A 17,601-nucleotide genomic window follows, 5' to 3' on the forward strand; every position below is an offset into this window, starting at 1 on the left:
CCAGAACCATCTTCCTAGAAGTATAATACAACAGAAAGTATGCTCACCTGAGCCTGAGACCTGAGTTTACAACTGGCCTTGGTTTGTATTATTTGGTTTGTGCTACTTGTACCACTTAAGTGACTTCATGTCCTCTACGTAATGGGACTTCATGTCCCATATGTAAAGTCAAAAAGTTGGACTAGACAGCTTCTGAGGTCCCTTCAACTGTTTCCATGATCTTACTTCTAAAAGATATAATCTAGGGAATTTCTTTCAAGTAAAAGTGAAACATTGGAAAACTATGAGGAATATGTAAAGGAGAAGCTCTTAAAGTGTGGTCTGGGAACACGTAGGAACCTGGAAGTCCTTTTAGGGTTATTTGTAAGGGTAAAAATTATATTCATAATTCTAACACATTTTAATCTCTAATATAACAAATATCACTAGTTATAACCCAAATGACAGCTAGATGGTTCAATGGATAAAGCACTGAGCTTGAGCTAGGAAGACCTGAACACATATCAGATGTGTGACTCTGGGCAAGTCACTTACTTTTATTTGTCTTAAGCCACTCCATAAGGAGATGGTAAACTACTCTAGTTTATTGTTGTTGTTTGTTTTTTATCAAGAAAACCCCATGAACAGTTTGGTCCATGATGTCGCAAAGAATCAGACAACTTAACAACAACCAACAACAACAACATAAGAATTTTGCTGTTTGGGGGTTATATTCAATTGTTGAAGAAGTCAAAGGGTTACTGAGATCAGAGTTGGAGAATGACTGGTGAATAGGATGAGTCTTCTGTTTTTCAAACCTCAACTCCACTCCACATGTCAGGGAAATTCTCTATAATGAAAAACAGCAAAGGATCAGGTTCCATGGAACACCAGGAAATCCTCAGAATAACCTAGACTCATTTGTTTGCAACCATTCCAAGTCAGCTCCTACAAAATAATGACTTTCAATAAGAAAGTTATTGTCCTTTATATACTTTGAATCAAGGAAATGATTGTACTTATGCAGGAAAGTCTATAGTCTCTTTAACAGATTATGTATCCCAACTCAATTTTAGGGGAAAAGAAAATGTGATATTTTTAAAAGGCAAATGATTGCAGATGCATGATACAAAGTACCAGGCCTATATTGTGGATACTTGTACCAACAAAACAAATAAAAACAACACTTTTTTCTCCCATTAAAGAGTGATGAGAGAGTTAATATTGCTCTTGACTAGTCTACACACAGCTGGGAATTTCAAGGATCCATACTGCATTACTTATTCCATCCAGTTCCCAGAGGGCCTATTATAGTTAACATACTATAAATGCTATTTGTTAAAAAGCCTTTTTAAAGAACACATTAAGTTTAGAAAAGGTTAACTTGCTTTTCCCCAGACTCACTATAACTACTAATTCTTACCTGCTGATTTTCCTCCCTATGACTATGTATGAGACAGACATCACTTACAACATTAATATTCTTTCCTTGGCTTCAGGAACAATGATAAAGCAAGTATTCTTGGATGTCAGGAAACAGATGAGAGCAACAAGGAAGTTTATTTTGATCATATTGTGTCATCTCTAAAATAATCAGATGTTTAACCCAATTATATTACTGTGGGTATTCTTACCATCACTTTGCAATCTTCACATTTAGAAATATTTCCTTTTGCTTCATTTAAGAGGCAACTATACTAATTTTCTTTCTAGTGAAAATGGAAAGCTGTTTACTTTATTTCACAAAGTAGTAGTTTCTAAAAGTAATAATGCCAAGCCAATCAGTCATTGTGGCTATGACTCTTACAGCCTATATGATATTGGGCAAGTCATTTAATATTTCTGACCCATAGTTTTCATAGTTATAAAATTAGGAAACTGAATTAAAGGACCCCCGAGGTCCTTTTCATTTATAAATTTATGTGTGATCTATGACCCCAATTGTTTATGTGGTCAGCAAAGAGCTAGGCATTGTGAGGTACAAAAAGGATAAAACATAATTCTTATTCCTATTTGGTTAGTAAAATATTTTTTAAAAGTATTTGGAGAGATAATCTAACCAGGAATATAGTATGTATATTAGAGCTGAATTGTATTATATAGACTTTAGGTGATAGAGATACTCAGGGAAGAGGAAGCTTTGCAGAGGAAATGGGATTTGAGTTGATCCTTAAAAGGAGAGAGTGAATTAATTATTAAAAGGAGAATATTTTAGAAAAGGGAATCTTGAATGAAGATATCTTTCTACCTTCTGTTATCTAACTTAAATAATTCTGATTTTTAAAAATTTGCTTTATATGTGATTATCTGTCTAATAATGTTTCATTATTCTGCTGAATTTTCTTCAAGTTTTCCATATTTTTGTTAAATATGAGACCCCAAACTGGAATGACTGTTCTGATAGGGTTTGAATAATATCAAGAATGAAGAGAACATTGTCTCACTTTTTGGTGTATGTATGTATGTGTGTGTATTCATATGTATACGTATTCCTCACATATATACAAGTGAGGAAGTTTTATACATATATACATAGGTGTAAATATACAAAAGATATGCATATATAAAATACGTTACTATATAATAGTATGTAAGATATATAAATGAGGTAATTCTCATATATATATGTGTGTGTCTTTATATATTATATATTGCATAAGGCAGCTAGAGAGCATAGTGGATAGATCTAGAACTATCTTCCTGAGTTCAAATGTAGCCTCAGATACTAACTAGCAGTGTGACCCTGGGTAAATCACTTAACCCTGTTTGCTTCAGTTCCTCATCTGTAAAATGAACTGGAATTGGAAATGGCAAATCACTCCAACATCTTAGCCAAGAAAACCCCAAAAGGAGTCAGTAAGAGTCAGGCATGACTGAAAAACGGCTGAACAAAACCAATCATATTTACACACACTTTTTTTTTTAAACATATATAAATGTACTTATACACACAAATATAAACACCCATAGGGAAAGCTAATCAATCTACAAATAATTTGATCTAGTTAATAAGAAGATATGCTGTAGTTGGGGGCAGGGGAACAGTGTGCCAAGCAACATGTTACAGGCTATATAAATATTTTCTCATTTCATCCTTACAACAAGCAAAGTTTAAAAGGGTAACTGAAAAAATATAGCTAATATATCAAAGGTGAAACTGTTAAAAAAAAAAAAACTTACATATGTACTTCATTAAAATATTTATAATAACTTAATAAGACTTTTCTCTGTACTTGGGCAGGAACTATATGCTGATTAAGTGATAAGAAATCCTGATTTCTGCATATTGATCTAAAGTTTTATTATTATGCATCTTTGTTTCTTTTTCTTTTTGCTAAACTTAAGTTCTACTATATAAGCATGAAATTTAAGGACTTTATTTCTTCTTAGTTGTACTTATATGTTAATTGTCATATTCCATTTAAAAACTATTGCAAGCTTTTGAAATTTTTGATTTCCTAACTTAAAACTAATTTAAGGTACATCTTCCTAAAAATTCTTGGTTGAATTCAGAGTTCTACTTGGGTATATGGAAGGATTATTTTTAAAAAATATATATACTATTAGGACTATACTTAACTTTTCATATAACATTGTAATAGAATTAAAAAAAATTATGTGTTAATTTTAAAGATGAAACCTCCTACTTCTAAACTAACATCAAAGATCTTTGACTTATCAAAATAGGTACTCCCCTCCATTGATACAAATTACCACCTATCCATTCCTTCTCATGCTGTGAGACTCTTCCCCATATTCTCCCATAAATTTGTTCCCAGGGATGTCCACCCATCATGCTGGGTATCTTTCTCAAGACTTCTCATCATTGACAATAGTGATGCAACATATAAGGAAACTAACATTTATTTCTTGCTTTTCTTATATGATAAAGCTACTTTTTTTGATCATAGTTTTATAGAATCTTTTGGTAGCTTTACCTGAATAACTCTTTCTTGGTGATATGGTGTAGTCTGGTTGTGGCCACTATGTACTTCTTTGTCCTTTCCTTGCCCTTTATTTCTATAAAATTTGAATATTTCATTAAGATTAACTTTATTAATAATTTAAGGAAACTGTAGGCTATCTAAGTGATAGCTGTCACAATGCAAGAAATCTGCTATTTTTGGCTAAAAAGGGAGCTCTTAATTTGTGGTCCAAGGATAAATTTTAGGCAGATCACAAACTTGCATGGAAAACAATTTATATCTTTATTCCATTTTAATTGATTATCTTTGTAATTTTATGCATTTTATCACATGCGTTTAAAATTATTCTGAGAAAAGGTCTATACTGAACTACCAAAAGGTTCGTGACATAAAAAAAGTGTAAGAATCTTTAAATGAACATATAAGAAACATAGGTTATGATGAGCTTTGAGTCCTTATCTTAAACTACATCCTTTCTGTGTTGTTTATATTGCTCAGAGACACATTTGAACATTAGATAGAAAGAAAAGGTCTTTAACCAATGCATAAATGTTCTCTTTTCATTCCGCCTCTCTTTTCAGACTAACCCACTCTCTGAATTTTTACCTATGCCCCTTTGTGAAACCATGCTATATATTTATTTGTATCCATAACAATCTTAATACTATTATCATGTTGCCAATATGGTAATTAAATTTTAATTTAATACAGTAACTAAATTGCTATCTCAAATTAAAATCTCAGTTCAAATATATCTATGTCAAGACCTTTCTTAATTTCTTTAGGTCTTAAAAATTCTTCTTCATCACTTTTTTATTGATTTTGTATATATAATTTTAAATTATTCATCTGGAATAAGTTGTCATCCCATCTGTAAATAAGTTGTAAACCTCCTTTAGAAAATGTAAATTCCTTGAGAACAAAGTATGTCTGATTTTTGGTAATTGTGCCCCCTAGTGTCTAACACAGTGCCCGATCCATGGCAGAGACATCATAAATATGGTTAGTAGCTATTTTCTATTTTTATATAGGACAAAGAAATGAATATTCACTGGATTTGATAGATTTTGGTAAATGTTGAGAACTCTAATCATTAACAGCTACTGAACTTTTACCAGCAGAAATGCACTTAAGAAATTCTGAAGGAAGTGGGGAGTAATGGACCACAGGAGTACACAAAACAGCAGAGTATTTTAAATTTTTAAGATGGATTCAATGGAGGGAGGGTGTCACTATAGAAAGAAGGATTTGGAGAGGGACCTCAGAAAACCATCTTGCAAATATGGAAACAAATATACTGTGATGTTAATAAGGAAAGATTTTTTCCACTAGAGAAAAAAGTAGTATTGAGCTAGGAACCAAGTACCTAGGAAGAAACTAGGTATCTGGTACTTTCTTATTTTTAATTAATATAATAATAATAATAATTGCTATGTGCCAATATTCTTTCTACTTACTGGAGTACATTTTATCATCACCCTCTAAAATTGAACATCACAAGGCAAAAACTTATGATTTTCATTGTTGTCTAGATGTAGTTGACCCTTGGTGACTCCATTTTTTTGGGGGGGCAAAGATACTAGAATAATTTGAGGAAACTAAGGCTAATAGGGCTAAATAAATTGCCCAGGATCACACTGCCAGTACGTGTCTGAGACTGGATTTCTACTTAGGTCTTTCTGATTCTCGGCCTGGTGCTCTATCCACTGAGCCCTGTATATACAACCAGTTGAACCAAGCTAATTATTCAGGTGATTATCCAGGTAACTATAGGTGCCAAGTTTTCTTGTTTTTAAGAAGACTAAAGTTGTAATGAATATTTTTGAATAATAAAGGGAAAATAGGAAAATAGATCATTTTAACCTATTTGATAATGTGTTATCTTAAAGAATTATTTTGAAAATTAAAAATTGCTTTCAATTATTGAGAAAAGAGAATCATTTCCAAAATGCTTGGGATGGAAAATGTTATCTGTATCCAGAGAGAGAAAACTATAGAGACTGAATGTGGATTGTAGCACAGTGTTTTCACCTTTTTTTTTTTTTGTTGGTTTGTTTTCTTTTCCTTTCTTGTGCTTTTTTTCTCTCTGTTTAATTGTTCTTGGACACATGACAAATATAGAAATATGTTTAAAAGTATTGCACCTATATAACCTATCTCAAATTGCTTGCTGGCTTGGGAAGGCAAGGGAGGGAGGGAAAAATAAATTTGGAACATAAAGTCTTACAAAAATTAATTTTGAAAAATATATTTAGATATACTATATGCTATATATTTACATATATTTATGTGTTTGAAAAAATAAAATACTATTTTTGGAAAAAAAGAAAAGAGGCCCATTAATAATACCCTTTCAAAAATACATCCTGTCAAAGAACCAAATATTATGTAGTAGATAATACTTACATTGGCCAAATGTGCTAATTCTATCTCCAGAAAAGCATCTGTTGCTTTGGGTTCAGGCCTTATTGTCACCACGATAATTTTGGAATTAACGACAGTAAAATTTCTAGAAGAGAACAATAATTATTATTATAAGGAGAAATAATAATAATAATAATTGCTACCATAATTACATTATACCTTGAATTATAAATGAAAGTTATTTAGCTCTAGAAATTATATGGAAGTTTCTGCATATTGCAATCAGTTTTAGATTGAGAAGATTAGAAACAGCAGTGATAGAACTGCTATTGCTAAATTTATTCACAGATAAGAGACATAGACTGAAAACTCCCATCTCCTAGAAAATTTATCATTTATTTATCTCAAGGTTTATTTAATTTTTCTTTTCTCTAGGAGTCAGAAACTCCCCTTCACCCTTTTTGGATGGTAGGCTACCTTAACATGTGCTTAGATGAATGAGTAAAGTGAAGGATACCATGCATGCAAATGAGATTTAAATTTAAAAAATATTTTTCTAATTATGGAAAATCTCTATATTCTTTGAGATGTATGTTTATTGTTAGAATCTTATTCTCTGAAAAAAAATCAAATTATTTATAAAAATATCTTCAGAAAAGGAAATCATTTTACACATATATTTAATTATATATAAACACATTTTATGAATAATTCCATATGCCAATATAATATAAAATGATTTAATTTTTCAACAATGTACACTTTTACCCTATCAGTATCCCACAATATCACATCTGAGGCTATGACAATAGTAGGCAAACTCTCTCATAGGTATGCTTAAGCTAGAAAACCCTTAACCCCAGGAATGGTTATTGACTGAGCCATTCAACTTACAGATGGCCCACATCCAGAAGTCTGGCCATTGGGTAAAGAATGATTTCTCTCTCCACAGTGGTTTTGCAGAAAACTGCTAAAAAAGTGGTATGGTTGGGATCATGATGATGGAGAAAGAACTTAAGCCAATGACATTAGAGGTCTGTTAATGTGTTGCATTTTAATGTATTATATCTAATATTTTAATTTAATACTATTTTATACCATTTTAATATTTTGTAGTAAAAGGTAGTAAAACATTTAAGATATAAATGTATTAAATTAATGGTTTTAAATACCTAAGAGAACTAGTGCTTTCTAGACTATATACTTATACTAGCTTGATATCTACTAACAAGATTCTGCTAACCCTATTTTTAGGGTCCAAAGGGTTTAAATGAGGTGTCCATATCAGCAGATAAATTACTTATTTGTCTTTCTTCTGCTCTAAACTTTCCATTTGGAAGAGGCAGGATGATTTTCCATGAGTCATGCATTATTCAGGCCAGATTTTAGCATCTATCATAAAAGCAGCTATTCAGTTTCAACGCTGTTAAAACGATGTGGCACATCAGCTCCTTGGTGATTTCATTTTCTTTAAGGGCACAGACTTTAGGGGGAAAATTCATGAAGTGTTAGTGAGTTATGGAAAATTATTGTCTCTGTGTTAGGAATGTAGCTTATTTATTGGCTCAATAACTCTGAACTCTTTTATAAAGGATGCCAGGTCTCTAGTTCTTCTGTCAAGTGTATTATCTGACCTTTTCAAGAAATAAACATCTAAATACTGGGTTTCAAAATATTTAGCTCTCCCAAAATTAAAAATATATTTAAGGTTTTTCTTTCTTTGGATGTAAAAAAGAGGGAAAATTATGCTTTCTTGGAATCTAGTATTCTCACACCCACTATTAAGGACTTCTATAATTAACACCTGCATAGAAATGTGACTCCCAATTTCTTATTGTGTCATAAAATAACCTTAGGTTTTCAAAGACTGAGCTACTGCTACTTGCTGAAGTTCCTACCAAATTGAATTTGTATTGAATACTGTCCTAGTCTTAGCCTGCTCACAAGGACCAAGCTAGGTACATATGGATAGATTTATTACCAATGGAGTGAATAATGGATTTTTTAGCTATTTCAATCTATAGAACAGAGAAAAGTATAAAATGGCTTTTAGTGATATGAATCTCCTTTGGAAGGAGCATTAGTAGATAAATAGAAAAATTTATCAAATATTTACTATGTGCTAGGCACTTTGCAATGTGCTGGGGAAACAAATACATAAAAACAAACAACAAAAACTCAATAATGTTCAGTCTCAAGAAGTTTAAATTCTAATGGGTAAGACAACATACAAAAGGAACAGCGATAATATAGTATTAGAAAAAAAATGTGAAAGGTCTTTATGACCAGAGCAGAACTAGAGATCATTACTGATCACAAAATAGAAAATTTCGATTATACCAAACTGAAAAGTTTTTGTACAAACAAAATTAATGCAGACAAGATTAGAAGGGAAGCAATAAACTGGGAAAATATTTTTACAGTCAAAGGTTCTGATAAAGGCCTCATTTCCAAAATATATAGAGAATTAACTCTAATTTATAAAAAAATCAAGCCATTCTCCATTTGAAAAATGGTCAAAGGATATGAACAGACAATTCTCAGATGAAGAAATTGAAACTATTTCTAGTCATATGAAAAGATGCTCCAAGTCATTATTAATCAGAGAAATGCAAATTAAGACAACTCTAAGATACCACTACACACCTGTCAGATTGGCTAAGATGACAGGAAAAAATAATGATGATTGTTGGAGGGGATGCGGGAAAACTGGGACATTGATGCATTGTTGGTGGAGTTGTGAACGAATCCAACCATTTTGGAGAGTAGTTTGGAACTATGCTCAAAAAGTTATCAAACTGTGCATACCCTTTGATCCAGCAGTGTTACTACTGGGATTATATCCCAAAGAGATTATTAAAGAAGGGAAAGGGACCTGTATGTGCACGAATGTTTGTGGCAGCCCTTTTTGTAGTGGCTAAAAACTGGAAACTGAATGGATGTCCATTAGTTGGAGAATGGCTGAATAAATTGTGGTATATGAATATTATGGAATATTACTGTTCTGTAAGAAATGACCAACAGGATGATTTCAGAAAGGCCTGGAGACACTTACATGAACTGATGCTGAGTGAAATGAGCAGGACCAGGAGATCATTATATACTTCAACAACAATACTATATGATGACCAGTTCTGATGGACCAGGCCATCCTTAGCAACGAGATCAACCAAATCATTTCCAATGGAGCAGTAATGAACTGAACCAGCTATGCCCAGAAAAAGAACTCTGGGAGATGACTAAAAACCATTACATTGAATTCCCAATCCCTATATTTATGCACACCTGCATTTTTGATTTCCTTCACAAGCTAATTGTACAATATTTCAGAGTCTGATTCTTTTTGTACAGCAAAATAACGTTTTGGTCATGTATACTTATTGTGTATCTAATTTATATTTTAATATATTTAACATCTACTGGTCATCCTGCCATCTAGGGGAGGGACTGGGGGGGTAAGAGGTGAAAAATTGGAACAAGAGGTTTGGCAATTGTTAATGCTGTAAAGTTACCCATGCATATATCCTGTAAATAAAAGGCTATTAAATTTAAAAAAAATGTGAGTTGAAATCTTAATTTGGACACTTACTAGTTGTATTTCTCTGGACAGATTATTTAACCTCTATATCCCAGTTTCTCCATTTGTCTTCCTAGGGCATGTATTTAAGACCCATAAAAGAAAATATTTTAACATTCATCAAAATGGATGATTATTGCCATATGTAAAAATGATACTGTTACAAGAAGCCAAGAAAGTAATGTTAAGGCTAGAGTTTTGAGAAAAAAATTGAAGAGTAGAAGAACAGGGGTGATTTTGTTATTGTTAACATTTTGAAGGAAAATAGCAGGATAAAAAGGTGATAGCTGATAGAGAAATTTGGATCTCTGGACCACAACTTAAACTGCTACATGTAATTGTCATTACAATGTAATAAATTACTAGCCAAGAATGGAGTTCCCATAACAAAAGTTCATAAAATCATATATGCCAACAGACTTGTAAATCAATTAAAAAATAAAAAGGGGATGAGAAAACTGCCTCTCATAGGGATAATAATGTTAAGTGATCCAGTGCTTAGCAAAATTCTTAGATTTTTCTGATCATTATTAGATCTGATGCTTGCCAGTTTTGTGTAGGATGTCCTAAATAATTAATTAATCATTTCAAAACTGGGATCTCTAATTATGCTATACTGTCTCTTTGACTTGATATTACCTATAATTCCTATCTACTTATTTATTATAAAATATTACTCACATAAGTAAATAAGTAATAAATACAATAATAAAGAAATTTTGAGTTGAGATGATTAAAGAGAATGTCCAAGGTAAATGCATAATGATTGTCTTACACTACTTAGGAATATCATGATTTCACACTAAGGAAGGAAAAAAAAATATCAATATAACACAGTGCATCCTTGTCAAGACCTATTCATTGCATATTATTTTCTTTAATTTATCTTATCAGTATATCCTAATTTTCCTAAGTGAATGCCCAACTCTTGATGGGTCATGTCAAATTTTTTGATTTACTAATATTTCCTAACTGCGAACAAGGTTTGTATTCATAGCTAGCACTGCTGACTTTAGCTCCCAGCCAAATGGATTTAGGTAATTAAACTCATCTTTTGTGTCCTTAATATTTGTGCTATTTAGGTTTTTAAACACTCAAGTTATATAAATATGTTCTGAACCTTCTTTTTTTTATTTTTTTAAAGGAATGACATTATGCTTTTTTGACGGGTATAGGAGGGGCTGCTGATACAAATTATAATTTAAAAAGCAAACAAATCTGCTCTTAGTACTAAAGATGAGTTTTGTTTTTGTTTAGTCATATCTGATTCTTTGTGATAAAAGAGTAGTTTGCCATTTTCTTCTCCAGCTAATTTTACAGACAAGGAGACTGAGGCAAATAGGGTTAAGTGACTTCCTCAATTATACAGTTTGTAAGTGTTTGAGGCCACACTTGAGTTCAAAAAGATGAAATCTTCTTGACTCTAGGCCTGGTACAGTATCCATTGCATTATGTAGGTACCAAAGCTGAGTTAATGTACTTTTTAAAGAATTTCAATTTAGTCCACTAAAAGGCAATAAAGCAAACATCATCAGCTAAGTAACATACCATACCTTGGTCAAACATGGTAAGCACATGAAATGCATATTGAAGATCCTTTGATTAATAAAGGATTATTCAAAGTCAAGGGGTTTATTCATATTTTTAGAATTTAACTAAGTCTTTCAAATACTAAGATTTCTCTTGATCTTGAACATATCTCCACATTTAAAGAAATAAAGTTAAAATAATTATCTATTCTAATTAAAGGTAACATTAAAAAGTCACTATGCTTAGTGGATTTCTCATGAAAACAGAAATCAATTGTAAACTATAAATTAAAACTAGAAATGTTTGATTTGTTTAGCAAATTAAAGAGACTATCATTCTCAATGTGCTGTAGTGAGAATTTCATATTTGAACTAAGAAAATATAGGTTGTGGTGCTTACTATTTGTATGACTTTGGATAAGCAATTGATCTTTAAAGAAGACAAATTTTATAATGAGGGGATAAAACTAGCTGACTTCTGAGGTCTGTTTTAGCTGCATCAATGAATCTCTGATTATATAAATTTACATTATTTATATAATATACATGAATATATTACATATAATCATATCATATATTTATATATTATATAAGATGTAAGATGTATAAGATAAGATATAAGATTATATATATAATATATATTATATATATAAGATATTATATAAGATTTAGTGAGTTCACTTTGAAGAATTTGATCATTTTAGGTTGACTGTCTACAAGGTACATGGTATTAAATAGAATATAATCATTGATTTTTTTTATTCCCTTTATTTCCAATATCAGACTGTTCAATTGCATTTTCTATTTGCACCTATTTGTAATATGAGGAACTGAAATGAGTTCAATTTCCTAAATATAGAGAAATTTCAGTATCATTTATCTTTATTAGGTTAGAGCACTTGACAGCAAATTCCTGTGGTTTTGCAATATTTAAATTTGTTCCATTTTTAGAGATTAATTTTTGGACTACTACTGATTTATTAGAAGGTAGCAGTTTTTCATTTTACTGTATTATTCCTGTCATTTTCATAATCTAGTGGAATTCATATTTTTTATTTGCTTCTTTAAGAAAACCCACAGACATTTAGTCTTTAATTCCTATATTGAAAATAGCATATAGGGGTATTCTACAAGTGATTTTTATGGGAAAAAAAAGATAATGCTCTCTGAATATTGTTTCATTTTTATTGAAATAATTCCCTTCATCCATCAAAACAGAATTTGGAAACTAATTACTGAGTCTGAGAAATGGTGAGCTGCATAGACCCAATGATGTACTCTTTGGGCCTAGTGCCCAAGGGTATGTTGGAGAGAGGAAATTTCTTGGGGAAACAATCTTGCTCTCCAAATCAAATATTCTTTTTCTCAATTCTCAATCTTCTTGATCTCCCTGTATCTTTTGACATTGTTGATCACTCTTCTCCATTATATTCTTCTGCCTTCACTCCCATCCCAGATTTTATTGACAGTTTTCTCTCCTTGTTTTCCTATTAGCCTGGATGATCTGTGGAAATTTTAAACTCACTGTCCAAAATTGAACTCATAATCTTTCCTCCCAAATCAAAATTCTTTATTCTAATTCCGAAGTTCCCTATTACTATAGAGGGTACCAATATCTTACCAGTCCTTCAGAATAGTAATGTTGACTTAACCTCCCATATACAATTTGTTGACAAGGTCTTTTGGCTTGACCTTCTTAGCATCTCTTCAATATATACCCTTCTGTACTCTTATACTCCCACACTGGTACAAGTTCTTATCACAACTAGTACAATTGCAAAAGATAGCCTACTGGTTGATCTGTGTTGCCACAAATCTTCCTCCTTTCACCTCACTCTAGTATATCCTCAACTCAATTACACAGTGATCTTTCCAAAGCACAGAAGAGACCATGGTGTTACTTGCCTTTAATAAACTCTAATAGTTCCCTGTAACTCCAAGGTTACATATAAAACCCTCTGTTTAGAATTTAAATCTCTTTATAATTTGCCATCTTTCTCCACTTTTCCAATCTCTTTATATTTACAACTTACCAGGTATTCTGTAATTTAGTTTCACTAGACTCCTTGCTGATCCTTCCTAAACTGCAAGTATTTTAACTGGCTCTCCTTCAATGGAAAGTCCTCTCACTTCTGCCTCCAGGCTTCCCTTCTTCACCTGTCTTAAGTTTGGTGCCTTCTCTTTAGTGATTAAGTCCAATCCAAACTGTATATACAGCTGTCTACAAGCTATAAAACTTGCTTGAGCATAATCATATGCATATCTCCACGATTAGGTTGTGAATTCCTCCAGGACAGGGACAGATTTTGTTGTTGTTGTTATTTTACCTTTCTTTGTATCACTATGCTAAGTATGATACTTGACAAATTGTAGACACTTATTAAATGTTTATTGATATACTAAGGGACCAGTGAGATAATAATCTACATTTTCCCACACTGATGAAGCAGCAGTTTCTCTTCCCTCCTGTCTCCAGCACTTTTTTTTTTTTTTTTTTTTTTTGGCATTCTTTGTATCCTTAGAGCTTAGTACAGTGTCTGACACATAGTAGATCAGATTTAAAGTCAAACTTGAACACTTCCCTTCACTGTTTATAAAGTCACAGAGCAAAAATCACATGGTTTTGAGAAGATAATTTTGGAAAAGTCTACATGAAATTTAAATTACAGAGTGAAAAGAGTGCTGAGGTAGTAGAAAATTAAGCTTAAATTCTAGCTATTCTACTCACTAGTTATGGATCACAGGCAAGTCACTTGAACTCTCCGATTCTTGATTGACTTTTTTTTTATTTTTCCTTTTTTCTTTTTTCCTTCTCTTCTTTTCCCTTTCTTTCCCTTCCTTTCCTTATCTTTTCCTTCCCTTCCCTTCCCTTTCCCATTCTTCATGATATTATTATCTCTCTGCTTTTGAATAGTATATGATGCATCAAAAAGAGTTGAATCCATTTAAATTTAAAAAGCAAGATAACCAAGTGGTGAAAATGGTTATACTTCACATGATGTGACTATATATGTAAGAGCAAATATAAAAAACAAAAGATTTGAAGCATAAGCTTGGTAAGTTTTTTCTTCTCTTGTTGTGAAGGAAACTTTTAAAATTATCTCTACACATAACATTTCATGTTTTTCCTCAGAACACCCTAGAGGGAAATTATACATAGTATTGTTTTGAAAACTTGTATACAGAAAATCAATTTTCTGCAAACCTAACAATAATATGCATGTGTATCAACCTTTGGGACCACACAACTATAGAAATATAATTCAATCTATACTAAAGTAGGCCCTAGAAATTTCAATAAATGATTAGGAAAACAAAGACATATGTTAGGAGAATAATGCATGTAATAAGATAAATTTTTAATGGATTTGTGAGACAAATTTAGTATATGTTTACCATTCATGCAGAGGCCATTTTTTTTTCTTATTTGAATCTAGCTAACCTAATGCAACATGGCTTTCTTTGAAAATTCTAAGTCTAATTAATTTTCTCATAAAAGAAAAATGAAATAGGTAATGTTTCATTAAAATAGCTGCTCTGCAACACTGACCCTCTAAAAGTCCCTAAAAGTTGTTTTTAAAACAAATAAAATCAATAACATTTTCAAAAAGGGAACATTGACAAGAGATAATTGCAATGGGACCTAGGTTCAAGGCCCACCTTTGATACAGGCTAAATATTTAACCCAGATAAGTAAATGAATCTCTTGGTGATAGAGGTTACTCTCTAAAATGAAAAGTTGCAGAGAAAATACTGACCTATGTGGGTGGGAGGATTGTCTACATCTGGGAACTCCCTCTACATATGAAAATCATAGGTCTAATTCCTATTCTCTATTTGAAGTGCAACAAGATATTATTTTTTCTGTTCTATATTGATATTTGATAATATTGAAATATCAAATGAAGAAATAATGAATTAGAACATTATTTATTGAGCACTCTCATCAAGTCTCTCATAAAGTTCTTCTACTTTAATGATAGAGGTAGGAATGGACATGAGTACAAAAGAAAAAGACAGAAAATATGAAATAAGAATGAAGTCTAAAAGATAAAACCTAGAGAATAGTCAATATAAGAGTAAAGGATATTCTCAATGACAGATCAAAGCATAACATTATCTAAATATATAAGAAGATTTATGAGATTTTTTAATATTCTGAACGTACATTTGTATTGGTTGGCCAAATGATCACAATGATGTGGGAAAGATTCCTATCTTTGATTCCCATCCCCACCCCCCCAGTTAATGTAATTACCCTTTAACTCACAAATCCTGGTCCCTTAATATTTCAATAGAAGATCGGGACCTGTCCCAGTCCCCATCCAGATCTGAGCCAACTTTGGGGCTACACCCCAAAGCCCCTCTAGCTAAATCTCCCATTATAAAAGGGCCACGCTGGGAACCCCTTCTTTGCAGAGATCCCAAACATGCCAGCCATGTGAGAACCCTCTCTCCATTGGACCCTCTGTTTGGTGCTCTCCTTCTCTCTACCTTCTCCTATCTCCTTACTTCCAAACCCAATAATAAACCTCTTTTATTAATCTAGCTCTCTGGCCAATAAATGCCTTTATTGGGGACTTGTGCCATTTACCTCCATATCCTTGCACCGAATCCAGGAGGATTGCAGGGGAGCTCCATTTGGCTCCCTGTACCCCAAACCTGCCATTAGGCCTTAACTAAACCCTAATTTCATTTAGGTACCCCAAATCTAGACCTCAACAACAACATGAATAATAATAGCTTGCATTCAATCCTTATACTGACTCCCATTTTAAAAATGAAGAAACTGTTGATCAAAGAAGTTAAGTAACAAAAATCACATAGATAATAATCATAGCAAAGGTTTGAACTCAGATCTCTCCTGACTCCAATTCCAGTGCTCTTTTTCTAACTACACCATATATGGTTGTTATAGGCAAGAAAATCTTTTGCTGGTTAGGGTTGTAATTTAGGTATGTCAGCAGTCATTTCAGTACAAATCTTGAAATTCAGATTCTCTGGATTTCACATCTCAAAAAAACCCCAGGTTCTTAAATCTCTTGTTTCTCTTTTAGAGAACCCTGAATTTTAGTATTGAACTATGATCAAAATGTTCATAAATTCAATGAATATTAATTTTTAGAAGGGAAATTTAAAGATCACTGAATTTAAATCATTCATTTTACAGATAAAGAAACTGACCCCCCCCCAATTTAAATGACTCTTCTAAGATTATAAAATGGTATTAAATCTGGAACTCACATTCTTGTCTCCTCACCTCTAATAGCCATGACCTATATAGTCTCTCCATAAGTGTTGGTGATTATAATTATCAGTGTCTTGATTAAAATGTTATTCCATTTTGAATGAACTCAAGTTAAAAAAAATATTGACATGTTTATATAATTAGTATATATTTCTTTTTAAAAGAATTCTGGTATGTAAATATTGTTATTTATGTTAGCTGTTTTTCAAAGTTTTCCTGGGATCCTGATGACTTGAATCCATGTGTTTTTTTTTTTTAATCTTGTTTTTCCAGATGAAAATCAGAGAGACAGAAACTCATCATACTGTCTTATAAAATTCTTTGGGTTTTGTATTTGTTTTTGGATTTATTTTTTGCAAGGCAATTAGGGTTAAATGACTTGCCTAGGGTCACACAGCTGACAAGTATTAAGTGTCTGAGGCCACATTTGAACTCATATCCTCTTGCCTCCAGGATCATTGCTCTATCTACTGAGCTGACTGTCTCAGAGTTCTTGCAAGTGTTATGCCACAGTTCTCTTTAACTGTTCTGACTTGGTTTCCCTGCACTAGTTTCCCTTGTGTCAGTTTCCTTAACTGTTCTCTCAATCCCCTAGCCTTCCTTCTGGTCCATTAAAATTGGGAACCATTTACTCTAAGGTTATAAACTGCTAGCAACATAAACAAGAAGAGCAGACTGCCTGACCCTTCCCTGTCCTCAAGAATTTACAATATCCCTCAAGACCTCACTGACATCTTTATCTCTGGGTATTCAGACATCCTGTCTCTGGGCTTTTAGGATTTATGGCCTCCCCCCCATCCTGACAGAAGTTTTTCTGCGCTTCTTGGTTCTTTGTTTCTAGGGGGTATTTAAGGAATTGGGCATCTTCTATTGATTGCTGGATTCTTTGAGATGACAGTCTCCTCCAGCCCTGGGACCAACATGGATTCCTTGGTCCCAGTATATCTTTATCTCTGTCTGACTGAATAATTTGAGACA

The 17,601-nt window shown here is 32.4% G+C and overlaps 1 protein-coding gene across 6 annotated transcripts in view; it reads right to left on the bottom strand.

Moving 5' to 3' along the window:
- ADGRB3 (adhesion G protein-coupled receptor B3) overlaps nucleotides 1–17,601 on the bottom strand; it is an 856,580-nt gene that overhangs the window by 376,163 nt on the left and 462,816 nt on the right. For all 6 annotated transcript variants that reach the window (XM_031964675.1, XM_031964677.1, XM_031964676.1 and 3 more), the window contains one exon: nucleotides 6,312–6,414. In XM_031964675.1, coding sequence (XP_031820535.1) covers nucleotides 6,312–6,414 — 103 coding nt within the window. The remainder of the gene's footprint in view (nucleotides 1–6,311; nucleotides 6,415–17,601) is intronic.

The sequence above is a fragment of the Sarcophilus harrisii genome, chromosome 4, assembly GCF_902635505.1.
Source record: "Sarcophilus harrisii chromosome 4, mSarHar1.11, whole genome shotgun sequence".
Taxonomy (NCBI): Eukaryota; Metazoa; Chordata; class Mammalia; order Dasyuromorphia; family Dasyuridae; genus Sarcophilus; species Sarcophilus harrisii.